Genomic DNA, 17,335 nt, shown 5'->3' with positions numbered 1-17,335 from the left:
CGGTGCGCCTTACGATCCAAAAAATAGGTTCAATGATACGGTGCTGCCACAAATTCAACTTGGTAATTTTGTGTATAATATAACAAACACATTTAAAAGTATACTAAAATGCCCAATTAAAAACTGTTTTGAATTGTAGTTTGAAACCAACACGTAGGTATTTTCTCATGTTAATTTAATTATGTCAAGTTTTACTTAGCCCCCTCTGTAATTAAATCCTAGAAGGTGGTAATGATTTTACTAGTGACAGCTCTGGGCTTGTCAGAATTGTTTGGTTCTCCTCAGTTTGCATTTGTCAAAATTACATATATGGCTCTAACTGGAAAACAGCCTCTAAAAAAGCAAAAGCAAAAATAACCACTTGGTTGACAAAACATGAAATTTAAGGACTAATGTAGAGGAAAGTCTTCCAACCGTCGATTACAATCTCCCTCCCTCTTTTGCAAGTTAGTGCAAATGTCCACTGCTATAGTATCATAAAACTTTACGGATTAAAAAAAATATATAAAAATACCTCAAAATCAACAGGATTATTTTTCTGATGTTCTGAAGAGCACTTTACAGGCAAAAAATCAATGTATCTGCACTACTCTTTGCAAGTCCACTAATAAAGAGTTATTTTGGCTGAGTCAATAAACAGAAAACAGATCTTGACAAGCTAAGTCACTAACTAGTGACACTATAATCAAGTAAAGGCCAACCATCCAAATAGAAAACTATAGCTAGGATAAATGTAATGTTAATGTTATGAAAGTTAAAATATGAACTAAGACAATGAAAAAAACCTTCTACCTTGGGGGAAGACCTAGACGAATAGAGCCTTCTAAATGCTTTCAAGATAAATCAACATCTACAAGAAAGAACAAGAGTTATTAATTTATTACATTCTTAGAACCCATCTACCATGCACACCAGGCTGTCTCCTGTGCTTAATTCTGCTTTATGATTACTGCATTACACTACAGGCATAACCTTACAAACATTAAAGTAACATGTTGCCTCAGTTGTGTTCCTCGCAATAATTTTTATTGATTAAGTCAGCATATCTGCATCATTTATCTAAGAAAATAAAGAGCATATATGCATTTGTCTGTTTCTTGCTTTACATACCAACTGTTCATACACACAGAGAGCACACAAAAAGCAGTCGCAAATAGTTATATTTCATCCATCTATCTATCATCGTTCATTATTCAAAACAAGGCAAGCAATTGATGAAACAACCAGATTTGCAAAATCTTTTTCCCAAATAAGCCTTTTGTAGCTACAGTCACACAGTAAGCTATCTCTGTATATGTGTTCATCAGTATGTGTGTGTGTGTGAGCTTTGGGTCCTTGCATTTTTTTTCTCCTGTAAATGGCAGCAGACACATACACAGGGCAAACCATACAAAAACAGCAGTAAATGGTGGCCTAAATGTAGTTAAAAGGGCTGTCCCAGGCTAGTACAGTGCTGGAGATGCAGTAGTCCCTTCCTTGTTGTGCGTTGCCTATTTATTTTAGGTTAATACAAATCATAAAGACTAGCACTCGCCATCCTGCTTCTACTTCTCTGGCTTCTGGTGCAATTCTTTGAGATCTCCACATCTTCTCTCACCTACAATTATTTTCCCCATTTCCACTATGAGCCTTTTTACAAGTAATGGCATCATCAGGCAGGAGAGATACTGCGTGCAGCTGTTTTGTGAGCTACCCTCAGAAAGTGAAAAGTTTGGGGGTAAATTCTCATGGAAAATAATATCAGTCTAGATACTGTCACACAACTAGCTTCCATTACAAAGTTTTTTCTGAACTGCAGTAGCTAAATCTTTGAAATCAGAATCAGCTTAATTTGTTAGAACACCCAATTCCCCCTGCAATTAATGATTTCAGTAACATCTCATGCCATTTGCAATCAGCCTGTTGTGCACACACATTTTATACAGACACAGCACTAGTCTCTATCAAAAGTTTACAGCTAATGAGGACACACTTGAGAGAAGAGCACAGACATTATTCAGTGATTTTTTTAAACTGTTTCTTGCAAAATGATCACTCAAAAGACACCCATATATTGAAGCAACTGTGAATATAATACCTCATTATTCAAGATGCATGTTTTTCTTCTCCAAATGTAGTTATATATAGTTTGTGTTAAAACTTTATATATTAATGTATAAAATCATTTAAACACCCAGCACGCCCCTGCGGGCGGTTTATCCTTCAAGCTCGGGTCCTCTACCAGAGGCCTGGGAGCTTGAGGGTCCTGCGCAGTATCTTAGCTGTTCCCAGGACTGCGCTCTTCTGGACAGAGATCTCCGATGTTGTTCCCGGGATCTGCTGGAGCCACTCGCCTAGCTTGGGAGTCACCGCACCTAGTGCTCCGATTATCACGGGGACCACCGTTACCTTCACCCTCCACATCCTCTCGAGCTCTTCTCTGAGCCCTTGGTATTTCTCCAGCTTCTCGTGTTCCTTCTTTCTGATGTTGCTGTCATTCGGAACCGCTACATCGATCACTACGGCCATCTTCTTCTGTTTGTCTACCACCACTATGTCCGGTTGGTTAGCCACCACCATTTTGTCCGTCTGTATCTGGAAGTCCCACAGGATCTTAGCTCGGTCATTCTCCACCACCCTTGGGGGCGTCTCCCATTTTGACCTCGGAACTTCCAGGCCATATTCGGCACAGATGTTTCTGTATACTATGCCGGCCACTTGGTTATGGCGTTCCATGTATGCCCTGCCTGCTAGCATCTTGCACCCTGCTGTTATGTGCTGGATTGTCTCAGGGGCATCTTTACACAGCCTGCACCTGGGGTCTTGCCTGGTGTGATAGACCCCAGCCTCTATGGATCTTGTACTCAGAGCTTGTTCTTGTGCTGCCATGATTAGTGCCTCTGTGCTGTCTTTCAGTCCAGCTTTGTCCAGCTGGTAGGATTTCTGGATATCAGCCACCTCCTCTATCTGCCGGTGGTACATACCGTGCAGGGGCCTGTCCTTCCATGATGGTTCCTCGTCTCCCTCCTCTTTCTTGGGTTTCTGCTGCCTGAGGTATTCACTGAGCACTCGGTCAGTTGGGGCCATCTTCCCAATGTATTCTTGGATGTTCGTTGTCTCATCCTGGACTGTGGTGCTGACACTCACCAGTCCCCGGCCCCCTTCCTTCCGCTTAGCGTACAGCCTCAGGGTGCTGGACTTGGGGTGAAACCCTCCATGCATGGTAAGGAGCTTTCTTGTCTTTATGTCAGTGGCTTCTATCTCCTCCTTTGGCCAACTTATTATACCAGCTGGGTACCTGATCACGGGCAGGGCGTAGGTGTTGATAGCCCGGATCTTGTTCTTACCGTTCAGCTGACTCCTCAGGACTTGCCTGACCCTCTGCAGGTACTTGGTGGTTGCAGCTTTCCTAGCTGCCTCTTCATGGTTCCCATTCGCCTGCGGGATCCCCAGGTACTTGTAACTGCAGGGCTCGCAAAATTTCAAAATCCCTGGTAGCCCTTCGGGCAGGGACTCTTCAGTTTTTGGTAGCCCAAAATAAATTTAAGTAGCCCGAATAAAAAAGGGAGCAATTTTTTTTATGTTTTGTTTCCTGTTTTGTTTCCGTTACAATATTATACTTTAATGTATAATATTGTAACGGAAACAAAACATTAATCCAAAAATTGTTGAAACACAAATTACAATATTGTATAAAAGTTACAATCATCAACTCAAATACTTGGTTGTAATTGAACAGAAATTTCTATGAACTTGTAAGAACTTTACAACAGGAATCAGTCTGTGTCAGATCCTGAATTTGAATTTTCCACTGAAATCACAGGTACAAGGCAAGTGGAACCAAGATCTAGGCCATTTGCTTTTTGAAGTTTGCAAAGACTGCTAAATTTTGCCAGTGGTAGTTCACTCTTTGCAACATAGTAGGCTGTTCTAAACAGATTTTTAAGGTTGATTTTTAGTATGTTATTTGCAGACTGAGCAATAATGCATTTCTTGCATTTCTCATGGGTTCTAATGGGGGCCTTTCTTAAAATTACTGGTCCCAGTAACAAAGGCACTTGTCGACTCAGAAATCGAGGGAAACCAACAACAAACCCGGCAGAACATTATGTTATTTACACGGGTGCACATAAGTGGTCCGCATGTGCGCATTCGCTGTCAAAATAAAAGACGTGCACCAGATAAGAAGTTGCAACGCGCGTTTGCGTCCATATAAAAGGCACTGTTTTTGTCCGCTAGAGTGGGATTTTCATGGCACATTCTGCACCACATCTCTGTGCGTTCATCATCTGTTTAAAGCCAGCTCACCTCCTGCAACCACTTTTCCTAGAATACGCGCTTCTTTTGTGGTTCGGACTCCATCTGACATTTCTTTGGAGGTGGAGGAACACCAAAGTAATTGCTTAAAGGAGCTTCTTCGACATCTTTAAGAGTTCTAAACAAATGTCTGTCCTCCTCCAGAAAATCTTATGGACGCAAACACGCATTGCAACTTCTTATCTTGTGCGCGTATTTTATTTTGACAGCAAATGCGCACCTGCGGACCACTTATGTGCACCCCTGGTTATTTAGCTTGTCATATTGCAGCCACAGAAATTCTTTTGTCCATGAAACCATAAAGCTGCACTTTCTTTTTGCCTTATAGTCTGATTTGTCATAACTTTTGCGTTTTGTGGTAAGCTTTTCTTTGGCTGTCACTTCTTCACCCTGACCGGTCTTATTTGGCTCAGCAGAACTAAAACATATATCCTGCTGCCTTTACACACGCATTCACATAACGCTCAGCGGTTCTCTGCGCGATCAACCTCTCTCCTGCGGGAGATTTCACTTGTCATGTTTGCATAGTAAACTAACGATTGATAAGACGATGTCAGAGGAATTGGTGCGCAAATTATCGTCACTCACCAATCAGTACTGTCGCTCTCTATACACAGTTCACGCGATTGCAAAGTGAAAGCAAAAAACAAGCGCAAATTCAAATGTGATTTCAATATGTCACATATAGGGCTGCTCGATTATGGCAAAAATGATAATCACGATTATTTTCACTGAAATTGAGATCTCGATTATTTGATGATATTTATTTAACAATAACAATGCATTGAATAATGGCTTTAAAGATTGTCAAAAATAGTATAAAATAGTGTGCAAATACTGATAACAGTGCAAATGTTTGCAATAAAAATAAAATGTAAACATCTATGTTTAGTGAACTTTGCAGTGTTGCTCTGTGGTGCAGCTATGACACCAAAGTTTACACACTATGTCTACTTGATCCACGTCTGACTCCGCGAACCCATAATGTTTCCACACCACTGAAGGGTTTTTTACCTCTCTTTTCAACCAACGGCAGTCACTCTCCTCTCCAAATAACTTCTGCTTAGCTTTCCGAGCTTCCCTCTGTTAGCTCCTCTTAATTGTTGTGCCTTGTGTTCGAAACGCAGAGAGGTGCGCTCGATTTGCCACACGGAGCAGCGCGAGAGTAAAGCACGAGGGAGGTGCTAATAATCGGCTCAGTCATTTTTAATGATCGTTGAAAGCCCAGATCGTAATTTAGATTAAAATTTGATTAATTGAGCAGCCCTAGTCACATATTGACAGTGGTTCACCGATGCCAAAGACATATTTACCCAGCTACATTTCCGAAAGAATGCAAAAGCATTGACATATATTTTTCCTTCCTATGATAGCCCGACGGGCAGGGCAGGGATAGATTCTGGTAGCCCGACTGGAAAAATCGCTAGCCCCGGGACGTCGGGCTAGCGATTTTGCGAGCCCTGAACTATCCTCTATGTCTGCAATGTTGCCTTCTGGTAGCTCGATCCCCTCAGTTCTGACTACCTTCCCTCTCTTTGTTATCATCCGACTACACTTCTCCAGCCCGAATGACATCCGGATGTCATTGCTGTATATCCTGGTGGTGTGGATCAGTGAATCGATGTCTCGTTCACTCTTGGCATACAGCTTGATGTCATCCATGTACAGGAGGTTTTGCGCCTCTGGTATTCTTGCCAATCCCTTTCTGTGCCCCGCTCATGTATTGACCCATGTGCCTGTTCATCTTAGCCGATATGATGCCTGACAGGAGCTTCCATGTAGTACTGAGGCAGGTTATTGGTCGGTAGTTGGATCAGGACCGTCCGACCTTCGGTTAGCCATTCCGGGTGTCTCTCGTCAACTAACAGCTTGCTGTATTTTTTATGCACCTTCTTTGTCGCATCTTTCTGCAACTCCGTTAGTTGGCTAACCTCCCTCCGTGCTACTTTGATCTTGCCCTCTAGCCTCCTTCTCCATGGAGGGTACTGCTCCTTGTGGCTGTTCAACTTATAGCCAAGCATCTCACTGATCACTGCTGCCGCATTGTAGATCAGCTTGTTAGTCTTGGTAAGCGTGGCTGTAGGTATCATCCGTAGTGCTGCATTAACATCATCTAGCAGACCTTCTGAGGGTACTTCACGTAATCTTGGTAACCGGCTACGGGGGATCCAGGTTTCAAGCTTGGCCATGATCCTATCTTTCAGGTCAGTTCCTCTCGCACTCAACGATCCTTCTCCTATCACACTTGGGGCTTTGTACCATAGCCCCCCTGACCTGGCGTCCTGGCTCCCCCTTGCCATAGCATTTATGTTGTACCTCGTCAATCTCTAGCTGTGAGAGCAGTCCCTTCTTTCGAATGTTGGAACACTGAGCTACTAGTTGTTTCGCCGTCATTGTGGATGTTGGGTATCGAAGAATCCATAGGTCCCTCATCCTATTCATGTAACCCCTTCCGCCAGGGTTACTTGCGTAGTAGCATTCCAACAACGCCCTGTTTTCGTCTCTTGCCCACCGATGCCTTCTTGTTCCAGTAGCCCACTTCTCGTCAGGGTGCCCTGGTTCCTCAACACCTGACGCGGACCTTGTTGATCCGGGCGACGTCCGAGCCGGCATGCCTTCATATTTATCTGTCTCGCTCATGTCTGCGGTAGGCTCGCTTAGCATAGGACCCTTACTGGATACAGACGCCCCAGGCGGGAATCATGGCAGCACAAGAACAAGCTCTGAGTACAAGATCCATAGAGGCTGGGGTCTATCACACCAGGCAAGACCCCAGGTGCAGGCTGTGTAAAGATGCCCCTGAGACAATCCAGCACATAACAGCAGGGTGCAAGATGCTAGCAGGCAGGGCATACATGGAACGCCATAACCAAGTGGCCGGCATAGTATACAGAAACATCTGTGCCGAATATGGCCTGGAAGTTCCGAGGTCAAAATGGGAGACGCCCCCAAGGGTGGTGGAGAATGACCGAGCTAAGATCCTGTGGGACTTCCAGATACAGACGGACAAAATGGTGGTGGCTAACCAACCGGACATAGTGGTGGTAGACAAACAGAAGAAGATGGCCGTAGTGATCGATGTAGCGGTTCCGAATGACAGCAACATCAGAAAGAAGGAACAAGAGAAGCTGGAGAAATACCAAGGGCTCAGAGAAGAGCTCGAGAGGATGTGGAGGGTGAAGGTAACGGTGGTCCCCGTGATAATCGGAGCACTAGGTGCGGTGACTCCCAAGCTAGGCGAGTGGCTCCAGCAGATCCCGGGAACAACATCGGAGATCTCTGTCCAGAAGAGCGCAGTCCTGGGAACAGCTAAGATACTGCGCAGGACCCTCAAGCTCCCAGGCCTCTGGTAGAGAACCCGAGCTTGAAGGATAAACCGCACGCAGGGGCGAGCTGGGTGTTTTATATTTTAGACATTCATTTTTTTTAATTTGTTTATTTTGTAGTTTATACTTGATTAACCAGAGAATGTCTGCTGAAAATACAGCTGTGATGGTCTTTTTCCCAGATTTTGTGTGGGTGACAGGAATTGTCTTAGAAAACTACTAAGAGGAATAAACATCACCAAAAAAAAAAGAAAAGAAAAAAAAGAGGAAGTTTCAAGAAATATGAATCCATATTTAATGAGGCAAACTGAGTGAATACTGTTTCACATTGTGTCCCGTTTAATGTTTAATGCTGATCCAGATGCTGCTGCTCTTAAGTGAGATGAAACATGATGCTACACGGCTGTGTTAATAAGAAAACAAACCCACAAGCACATACACATGCAAGTTCACTTGATGACCCACGCTATGGGTAGCAGCTGGGTCCGATTGCACAACCTACCAGTCATCCTGCTCCTACAACCTCCACTGGGACTGGAAAAAACCGTGAGGAGAACAACCTTTCAAATGATGTGAAAGACAAATGTTTCTTTCTCACCAAATCTAAAATGCATTACCCGTTAACAGTAACAAACCAAGCAGCTGGAACGGCACAGAGCTGAACCGCTTTTGCGTGCCTGCCCATAAGGTGAGGCATGTATTTCATGAAAGCTGGAGAATAAAATTCTGTGAAAATGTGCAGACGCTAGGTCATTAACCTAACAGGAAAGTACAATGTCTTCAGGTGAACATCCTTCCTTTGCCATCCCCAAAGAACACCTGTTTGACTGTCTGTCTACCTGTTTGCCCTTTAGATCTGCCTCCATTATTCAACACTTTGACTATAGGGAGCTAGGGTTGCATTGGTGTGTAAGGGAGGGAGAAGGGGGCACTGTGCCTTGAGAGGAACGCCATAGAGTTGTGACAGGTAGATAACACCTGGATGAATAATTCAAATTGGCGTAAGCTAGCTGAAGCAGTGACAAGACAAGAAAGAAAACACAAGACGTGAATAAATCATCAGTGAAGGGACTAATAAATGAAACACCGGGGAGGGATAACATCTCTTGCTACCTCCTACTCAAGCTTTAATCATTCCAACAACCTTGTACATGAATATTCCAGATATAACCAGCTACACTAATGTCTTAGGCAGTAAGAGTATGGTGTTTTATTATGCAATATCACCACTAAAATAGTCGCCAAAATACAAAACAGTCTGATTCCACAAGGAGTGCTAGTACTGAAACTACTGCTTTAAAAAAAAAAAAAAAAAAAAAGACACTGCACAAGCAGTCTATTTAAATAGAGGACAGAATCATTTCTATAAAACCAGTAATACTGTGATAATAATTATTATTTTGATCCACATATTTCCCCAGCACATTAAAGTACTTTCTCAGGGATAGGACTGGCTAAACAAACGATCCATACGTGTGAGTTGGTATGACAACTCACACGTATGGAGTATGTAACTGTTTCAGGAGTCAGTGGCTTGAAGCTACCATTTATGGGAATTTGCCTAAGTCAGAATCCAGCTTTCATGTGTTGACACTGGTGCTTCAGTTGGTCTAAATCTCCATGGAAGCAATTTTGCAATGAAGGACATAAAACAACAAATAATGTCCCAAGACTTTAATCGACTTCCAGGCAAGAGATTGAAGCAACTAACAACAGCTATCCCCGATGAGACCTGGTAGTAAATACATTAGAGGGTTACCTAGGCAACGAGAGTCTAGAAAGCCCGCCAGTGACCATGAATGGGTTCCAATGTGGCCGAAGATTCAGATAGTGGGCTCCACCTGGTGCAAAAAGCTGTTCATGACCAGGCCGAGGTCAGACTATAGTCAGCCCTCTATTTTCTTTTTATTTTATATTTACTAATTATTAATTAATTGTTGTTGTTTAACCATTTATATTTTCTGTTGCTTTTCAGCTAAATTATTCTGTATTTAAAAAAAGACATTTCTTTTAAGGTTCAATGATTGCACAATGCTTATAAACCCAGAGTAATACTGCTGAAGTATCTTAATTAAGACAATCTTAATTATTACTTTTACCATCCAGCTGAGACAAGAAGACTGAAGAAAAAGTGAAGTAGAAAGTTTAAAGCAGTGCTGAACACAAACTAATGTACACAACTGTCTAGACGAGTGAACTAAATAGACGAGTGTGGAAAACTTCTAAAAAAAAGTCAAAGAAAACAAAGAAATATTATGTAACAATAAGTTAAATAATGTATTACACACAAATGCTTAACTGTGTGAAAACATCTGTTTATGAAGGATAACCAAGCCTTCTCAGAATACAATGCACCACCTTGACAGATGGAAATTAAATAAATAAGTGCATTAAAAAGTAGATGGAGTCTTACCTGTTCTCTGTGATCCAAAAGTAAGAGCAACTCTGTTGAGCAGATCTGGCTTTGCATACTGGTCCTCATCAACCCGCACCCAAAAACAGCCCTCTGACATTTCTTGGGGACGAATCTTAAAATACACAGCCATAATTTAACATCTTTAATTAACCAGTTAGGGCTTGACAGAGAAATATAAAGATTACTTAATTATTTATTAGTCACATTAAAGCCTCGAGATATAGTTTCCCATGAAGACTGACACAAAATGTTGAGAATGTAAATAAATAACAATAAGCACGCCACCAGGTATTTGCATTTCTTTCCAGATTAATATAAAGTACAGTATTCCCATTACTCAATGAAATAGTTTTCCTCCTTGGAACAATAACATAAAGTCAGCAGAACCTACAATACAGACTAAAATAAGAAAAGTCAGACAAGCAGGTAGATAAATAGATAAAAGTTGGTAAAACCTCAAGCTTAATTTTAAAAATATATTGAGGAGTCTTTAAATTTAATCCATAGTCTATCAAAGAATATTTTCAAAGTGAATACTTCCTTTAACCTCCTAAGACCCGAACTCTTCCACAGCATGCATTTTTAATTTCTCTTTGATATTTGGGCATATTGGGGCCCGATGAATGTAAAAACAAAGAATTACCAGATTTTTTTTTTTACCTTATTTTTGTTTTTAAGAAAAATGAGATGCACATATGAGGATATTCGTTTAAAATTTTGATAGATCAGTAGCAGTATAATGTCCTCATAAGTGGATATCAGGCCCTTGTAGAGCAAAATTGAGTATTTTGGTCTAAATAACCCAAAATGTGATGTCCACATATGTGGACGCCAGGTCCTAGGAGGTTAATCATCCAAACACTGGTAGCACTGCTGATGTCTTGAAGAATCAACTATCTTTCACTGCATATTTTTGTAGTTATATTAAACTGATCTCGTTGTCACTGTCAGCAACCGGCTTTGAAAGGCAGTTAGAGCCAAGATACAAACATTGTTGCGTGACTCAATATGCCGGACCTTACTAAAACACTTGTGAATATTAGATTAAGCAGAGTCCAGTGAAATGCAACACTAACGGAAAGCTGACTTCCTCCTGTATCTATTACATGTGTAAATTGCCAGCTGTATTTTTGTATGTCCACCAAAGCCAGACCTTTCAAGTTCTTGTTATATGATGAAGAAATGAAGAATGGTCAAATTAACACCATGAAACTCTGGTGCAGATGTGGATCACCTTGTTTAAAATTGCAAGACAGGGCACTGACCTCAGCAAAGATACCCTTACTAAGTGCCATTCTATTAGAAAAGTGATAAATGAGTGTCACTGCATTAGGACTGCTGTTTGTGGGCAACAGTTGGAAGTTAAACTCTTATTAATGAGAAAGTTTTACAACAGCTTTGTCCCAAACACAGCCATATGCAAGGGTCTTCCACAGCTGCAGGACAGGTTCTCCACATGTCCTACATGAATGTTCTCTGTAAATTTCAAACATCTGGTTTAATTTGCTGAACATCTGTACTGTTGTAAATCTGACATTAAATTATTAATCAAACCACAAACTAACATCGCTGGTGGTGTGAACTAATATTGCTTTGCGGATAACAACATCTGTATTAGTACCACAGAGGCTGCTCTGACAATAGCATCTGATCATCTGTTATTTTCAATTATTTCTGGCTTGGCACAAAGTGAGAAAGTTGTTGTTTAATTCTCAGAAAAACACCTGTACTTAGCAGGAGCTGCCAATAAACATCAGGAACAAAGTAGAGGGCCTCTATGTGGCCTAAATTTTAGTTTCTTCTTTCAAAGTTTTTGAAATACTTCATTTTTTATAATGTAACATACACTACAGTGCATTGTACCAACTGTAGTATGTTACCTCTGTGAGTCTTACCTTGGACCAGTTCAGGCGCTTCATGGAGGTTTCAGGCTTGAATTCTTTCTTTGGCCTGAGGCCATAAGGCAGAGTGTGGTGGGTAGGTGAGCCTAGACCACCCCCAAATCCAAGAGGGGGTGGTGGGGGAGCACCAAATGGAGGAGGCATTCCAGGTGGTGGAGGTGGTGCAGGACAACCAGGTAACGGAGGCGGAGGGGGAGGTGGTGGTGGGCCTGGCCCAAGAGATGCTGGAGCAGGAATTGGAACCCCAGATGGGATTGTTGAAGAAGATGATGCCTGTCCAGCATTGGCAGTGGCCAGCCCCACAGGTACAGCTCCAAACTGAAAATTCAAGCAAAAGAAAATTCAGCTATAGAAGTAGAAATAAACACACACATATGCACGCACACACACACATGCACGCACAGAGCTCAGAACTGAAGCAGTTTTGAATTGAACAGTAAACTGTAGCCTGGAATTAAAAAAATTATACTTGAAATACAACATCATCAATTAAATTTTCAAAACAGGAGCACAATGCTAAGCTACCTTGAAGCAAGGTAATGAACAAGGCTGATGATACGACATCTCAATCAGCCATTCCCAGAGTTCATAGTTTAGGGCTCCATGCTATTGCACTTAGCTTCCAACTTGAAATGTATTTTCTGCAGAATGAACGCCTTCGTATTTTTTTATTATTTATTTTTTAAATATCACGTGGCAGTGAATTCACATGTCAAAGAAAACAAAGAAAAACGACTTATTGGAGAGACCAAAAGCAAAACAAAATGTGTTTATACACCATGTTCTGTATTCTTTCCTGTGTAATACCTCTATGGTATGGATACCAGACCTGTACTCTTTCAACCATTCAGTAAAGGCCAAGTGCTCATAAAGGGTCCAGATTCTGTTAAGATCATACACACAATGATGTTTTTTCAAAAATACAAAAAAACAGAAATGCTATAACTGGCCCTACAAGCTTTGTAAATTGTATCATATAGAGCAAATGGCTTATTGATCCATGCACCAGTTTTAGATTAAAGACGCAGACTAAAGGTCAGCCCTGGGCTCTTATTCTGCGTCTGCAGGGAAGAACACCTTTGCTGAATTAACAAGCACGAGTGAAAGTCTGTTTGGTGGGAGCGAGACTGATACAGGCATGGTCAAAGACAAAGAGACAAAGTATGTATGCATGCACCTGCACCGGTTAAATGTACCATCACCATTTGAACCAAGGCAGTATTTGAGTATTCATCCTGTGTTTGCTCACTCAAATTGAAAAATTATCATGGAAAAAAAGGAAGTTCTTTTCCTCTCTCTGAGTGTGTAGTTATCTTGCAGTGCCAGGGTGTAGGAGTAACTCTCTGGAGTGTTGTGGTATGGGAAGGGGGGGGCTGAAGGGGTTGTCAGAATAAATTGCTTTTAGAACAATTTCCTCTTATGGGATAGAGATCAGAGAATTAGAAATGGCCAACATGGAGGACTGGTCAGTATTCCTATTAGACTTAGTGTCAGCTAGCCAGTAAAGCAGCCTCTATGTCAAACCAAACGGCAGGCTCCAGTGAATAAAACCCCCACCCCTCTGCCGCAACCCTAAATAACAAGAACATCTCATCATTGGAAAGTAAGAAAAGAAAGTTGAATTGCATTTCCATGCAATATTCAAGGGATTTTAATTAGTAATCCAATCCAACATTTTCTTACATCTCACATCCCGTTTCGAATAAAAAGAAATGTACAAAAATACCTGGGACCTGAAGGCCTGTAGCTCTGCTTGGAGTTCAGCTATTTTTTCTTCACACTTGACCAGCTGAGCTTGTGCCTCCTGTCTGCTTAGAAACTCCTCATCAAACTGAAAAAAAGGAGCACCAAATATCTAGTTTATTCAACCAAGCACACATAATACCGACTTGGAATATAACTTGAAATTAGCTGATTTCAGCTAATGGTAGAAACCGACACAATTACACTGCTACATTACAATGAAACATTGTTTTATTATATCTCACTTTAAAATGAATTTTGCGTAATTTAAGGTCAGTCTGGTCATTATTCCACAGCAAGATGTCACGGTTGCTAACTGATGTTTACAAAAACCTATATGGTTGTTATTCCTATGGCCTCATTATATTTAGATTTTTAGAAGAGTTTGTGTTTCATTAGTACCTTATTTTATACAACACATTAGTTTAAATGTCAGCATGCTATATTTTTGCTTCCTTTTGTCATTACTTGCCTTCTGTGCCAGTTCCAAAGCTCGTTGTTCATATTCATCTATTCGAGATTTATCCACGCACACCTCTGAAAAACAAAAAACAACTAGTCAGAAATTATCAGTGCTCTACTGGGGGGAAAAAAGTAATTTAAAAAAAACTATCAAAATTGTGCAACTTGCCTAATAGGTGGCTAAAGTCGACATCGAGGCGCTTGCGATAACTGAAATCTGGGTCAGTGCCACTACGGTGGAGCACAATTTGAGAAACACATTCCTCAATGATCTTAAAGTACTGTGGCCTGCGAGCGAAGATAAATGAGACAAAAAGTATAGAGAGATAGTTAGAAACATACAACTGTCTTTGAGCCACAGGCACAGGCTTTCAAGCAATTTTAATCTTTTATTTAACCAGGCAAACCATTAAGAACAAAATGCTCTTCACAATGGTGGCCTGATAATGGCAAAGAACCTTAGTGACAAAATTTACACTCACTTTTCTCTGCTGTAATAAAATTAACAATTTAAGTCACTCCTGGTAGCTGCATTTAAATGACATCAAATACTATGCATGGCTATCCACTGTGTTTACGCTACGTTACCTGCAGATGACATCAGGTTGCTGCAAGGTATCCGCATACAGTTCTACAAACATTACGCAGGATATCATATTACAGGAAATCGTTTCAGTCTTCAGTCTTTTCCAACTTTCCTTATTGTAAAAATGCCGTTTCATCTTTTATTCATGACATGCTTAATGGTCTGAATAATACAATACAATGTGACCATTTATGACTCAAAGTACAGCAGACAAGTTAAATAAAATTGCCATCTCCCTCTGCAAACTTGTGGTGTCAGATGTTCATGTTGTGTGACTTTGCACCACTCACACAACAATTTGCTGGCAAAGACTTCTTTTGATTATCGCAGCTGTTTCAGAGCTTTAAGGCTAGCGATGCTATTAGTTGGAAATTGATTACAATTTATTAACACAAAATATAATCTCTATTTAAAACTGAAATTTTATGCACTGCATTGCTACACACAAGAAACAGTGAGCAAAGACACTCTGTGCTCAAGGCCTAATGCTTTCCGCTTACTGTTGTACTTTAAATAAGGCCTGGGACTGCAAAAACACCTAATTGCATTTGTTAGTTTTAATCTGTTTAGTGTATGCAGGAAGAACATGGCTACCAAAAGGATACGGGAAATGTGCCCGACATCTTTTACAGTTACTGTATTATATCAGAGATAGTTTAATATACTAACAGACAGCTCTAAACTAATTAGCATATTAGCATATTACTGAGTTGTTTTTTCTTGTTGTTTTTCAAGTAATAGGTAAAATTTGAAAACAACTCAAAAAAAAAATCACAACATGGTACACTTTACATGCACAAGCATATAATTACTGTAATTAACACTAATTAATGGAAATTATACATTTTTCAACTTGGAGGGGAAAAAAAAATATGCACACAGATACCTTAATGCAGAGAATAACTACATAATTCCCAGTTTGGCCCCTTTTGATTTTTATTTAATAATTAAACTAATAGTGGTGTATCAGATGTCTCGCAATATATCAAATATTGAAAACCTATGCCAACAGGAAATGGAAGTACTGTAAGGAAAGAGAAAATTTATCACAATTTTATTTATTTAAAATTCTGCCCCTCCCTTTGCTTTTAGGAGGGTGGTAATGTGTTTGCTTACATGCATGTGTCCATATATACCACAAATTTGGTATTCACTGAAGCAATATTTAAGTTTTCTGTAGGACAGGGAATCAACTGTGTTGACTGTGGAGACAGCTAATGTTACACAGGTCCCTGTTACAAGACCCTTTGGGTTCCTTCAAACCTAGCGCCTTAATAAAAGCACTGTTTTGATGATAATATCAGCAAACGCTGAGTAATTGCATTTAAACTGTTTCATATGGCTCTGCTGGACACACTGATCACAAAATAACCAGGGCCAAGCCTCAATAAGCAGAAGGAAATAATATAATAACAACAGATGACATGCAACGCTGGGAGGCACAGTGCTATTGCGAGTTAAAGATAAAGTGAATGTTTGATCTGCTCATTATCTTACAATGATCCCGCTGAGAGTCCTAATCCCTTCTACACCAAATCATTAACTAATACTTTGATACTTACAAACAGTGATTAATCAGGGATATTGGTTTCCACCTCTTCCTAAAACAATGCAGAGACTGCATCTCATAATACCATGCATATGATTCGAAACATGAGCTACACAATGGAATCACTGAATGAATGCAGACAAAAACATTAACAAAAAGAATTCCAATAACTAAAACCAGTGCAGTTCATCAGAGGGACCACATTCAGACAATGCCTAATCTGCCACTAAGGACAATCAACAATGCAAGACAAATTTCTTAAGCAAACCCAGTACACATATTTAACAGAAATACTATAAGCTAATGGAGCTTTAACCACTAAACTACAGGGAGAAATATGTTCATTCCATTAAGCTACTATTTTTAAACAGTCCTCACAATACTGATGTTAAATTATAAGCTGAATTAGAGTGAATTCCTGTTCTAGATAAAAGCAAAATCAAAGAATAATGTATTATTTTTTATGGTCAATTTTTAGTACTTTTTCCTGATGAATAATTTAAAACATAAGTCAATTATTATAACTGATAGTTGTTATTAGAGATGGACCCATACGTATCGTTCCGATACTGACCTAAATTACTGGATCGGATATCGGAGAGAAATAAAAAATGTAATTCAATCATGAAACTGATCAATGACCAGCTGATCGGTTTTTCTGTCGCAAGTCCCGTCTTTCTTGTTTGTTTATCGCCCACTTTGCGCTAGAAAGAGGAGACCAGCGGATAAACAACAGCAGCACATTTAAGCTTGATAAGCTGTTGTTAGAATTGATTTAATATTAATTTTTAGTTTCAGCTGATGTTTGCTGGAGCCACGGCTGTAAAAGCTGCTGGTCATGATATCTGTTTGGATATGTGGTAAGAGGGAAACATGAAAATGAATCCAGGAGATGTTCTTACTGAATCATCAGAGCTGAACAATGATGGAGAAACAGGATTACATTTTAGGTTACATGAATGAGTTGAAGGGAAGTTATGAACTGTTTCTGAGAGACAAATAACACCAGGATCCTTTTTTTACGTAGCTGACGGCTGGTAACTGTGCAGGGGCGGG

At 40.4% G+C, this 17,335-nt stretch overlaps 1 protein-coding gene across 3 annotated transcripts in view; it reads right to left on the bottom strand.

The window, feature by feature from the left end:
• LOC134627676 (protein diaphanous homolog 3-like) overlaps nucleotides 1–17,335 on the bottom strand; it is a 168,468-nt gene that overhangs the window by 120,506 nt on the left and 30,627 nt on the right. For all 3 annotated transcript variants that reach the window (XM_063474000.1, XM_063473992.1, XM_063474009.1), the window contains 5 exons: nucleotides 14,314–14,432; nucleotides 14,155–14,219; nucleotides 13,666–13,770; nucleotides 11,934–12,257; nucleotides 10,036–10,150 (listed from right to left, as the gene is read on the bottom strand). In XM_063474000.1, coding sequence (XP_063330070.1) covers nucleotides 10,036–10,150; nucleotides 11,934–12,257; nucleotides 13,666–13,770; nucleotides 14,155–14,219; nucleotides 14,314–14,432 — 728 coding nt within the window. The remainder of the gene's footprint in view (nucleotides 1–10,035; nucleotides 10,151–11,933; nucleotides 12,258–13,665; nucleotides 13,771–14,154; nucleotides 14,220–14,313; nucleotides 14,433–17,335) is intronic.

The sequence above is a fragment of the Pelmatolapia mariae genome, linkage group LG1 (genome assembly GCF_036321145.2).
Source record: "Pelmatolapia mariae isolate MD_Pm_ZW linkage group LG1, Pm_UMD_F_2, whole genome shotgun sequence".
NCBI classification, from domain to species: Eukaryota; Metazoa; Chordata; class Actinopteri; order Cichliformes; family Cichlidae; genus Pelmatolapia; species Pelmatolapia mariae.
Note: the sequence above shows the minus strand (reverse complement) of the source record. Positions and strands in the feature narration are given on the sequence as shown.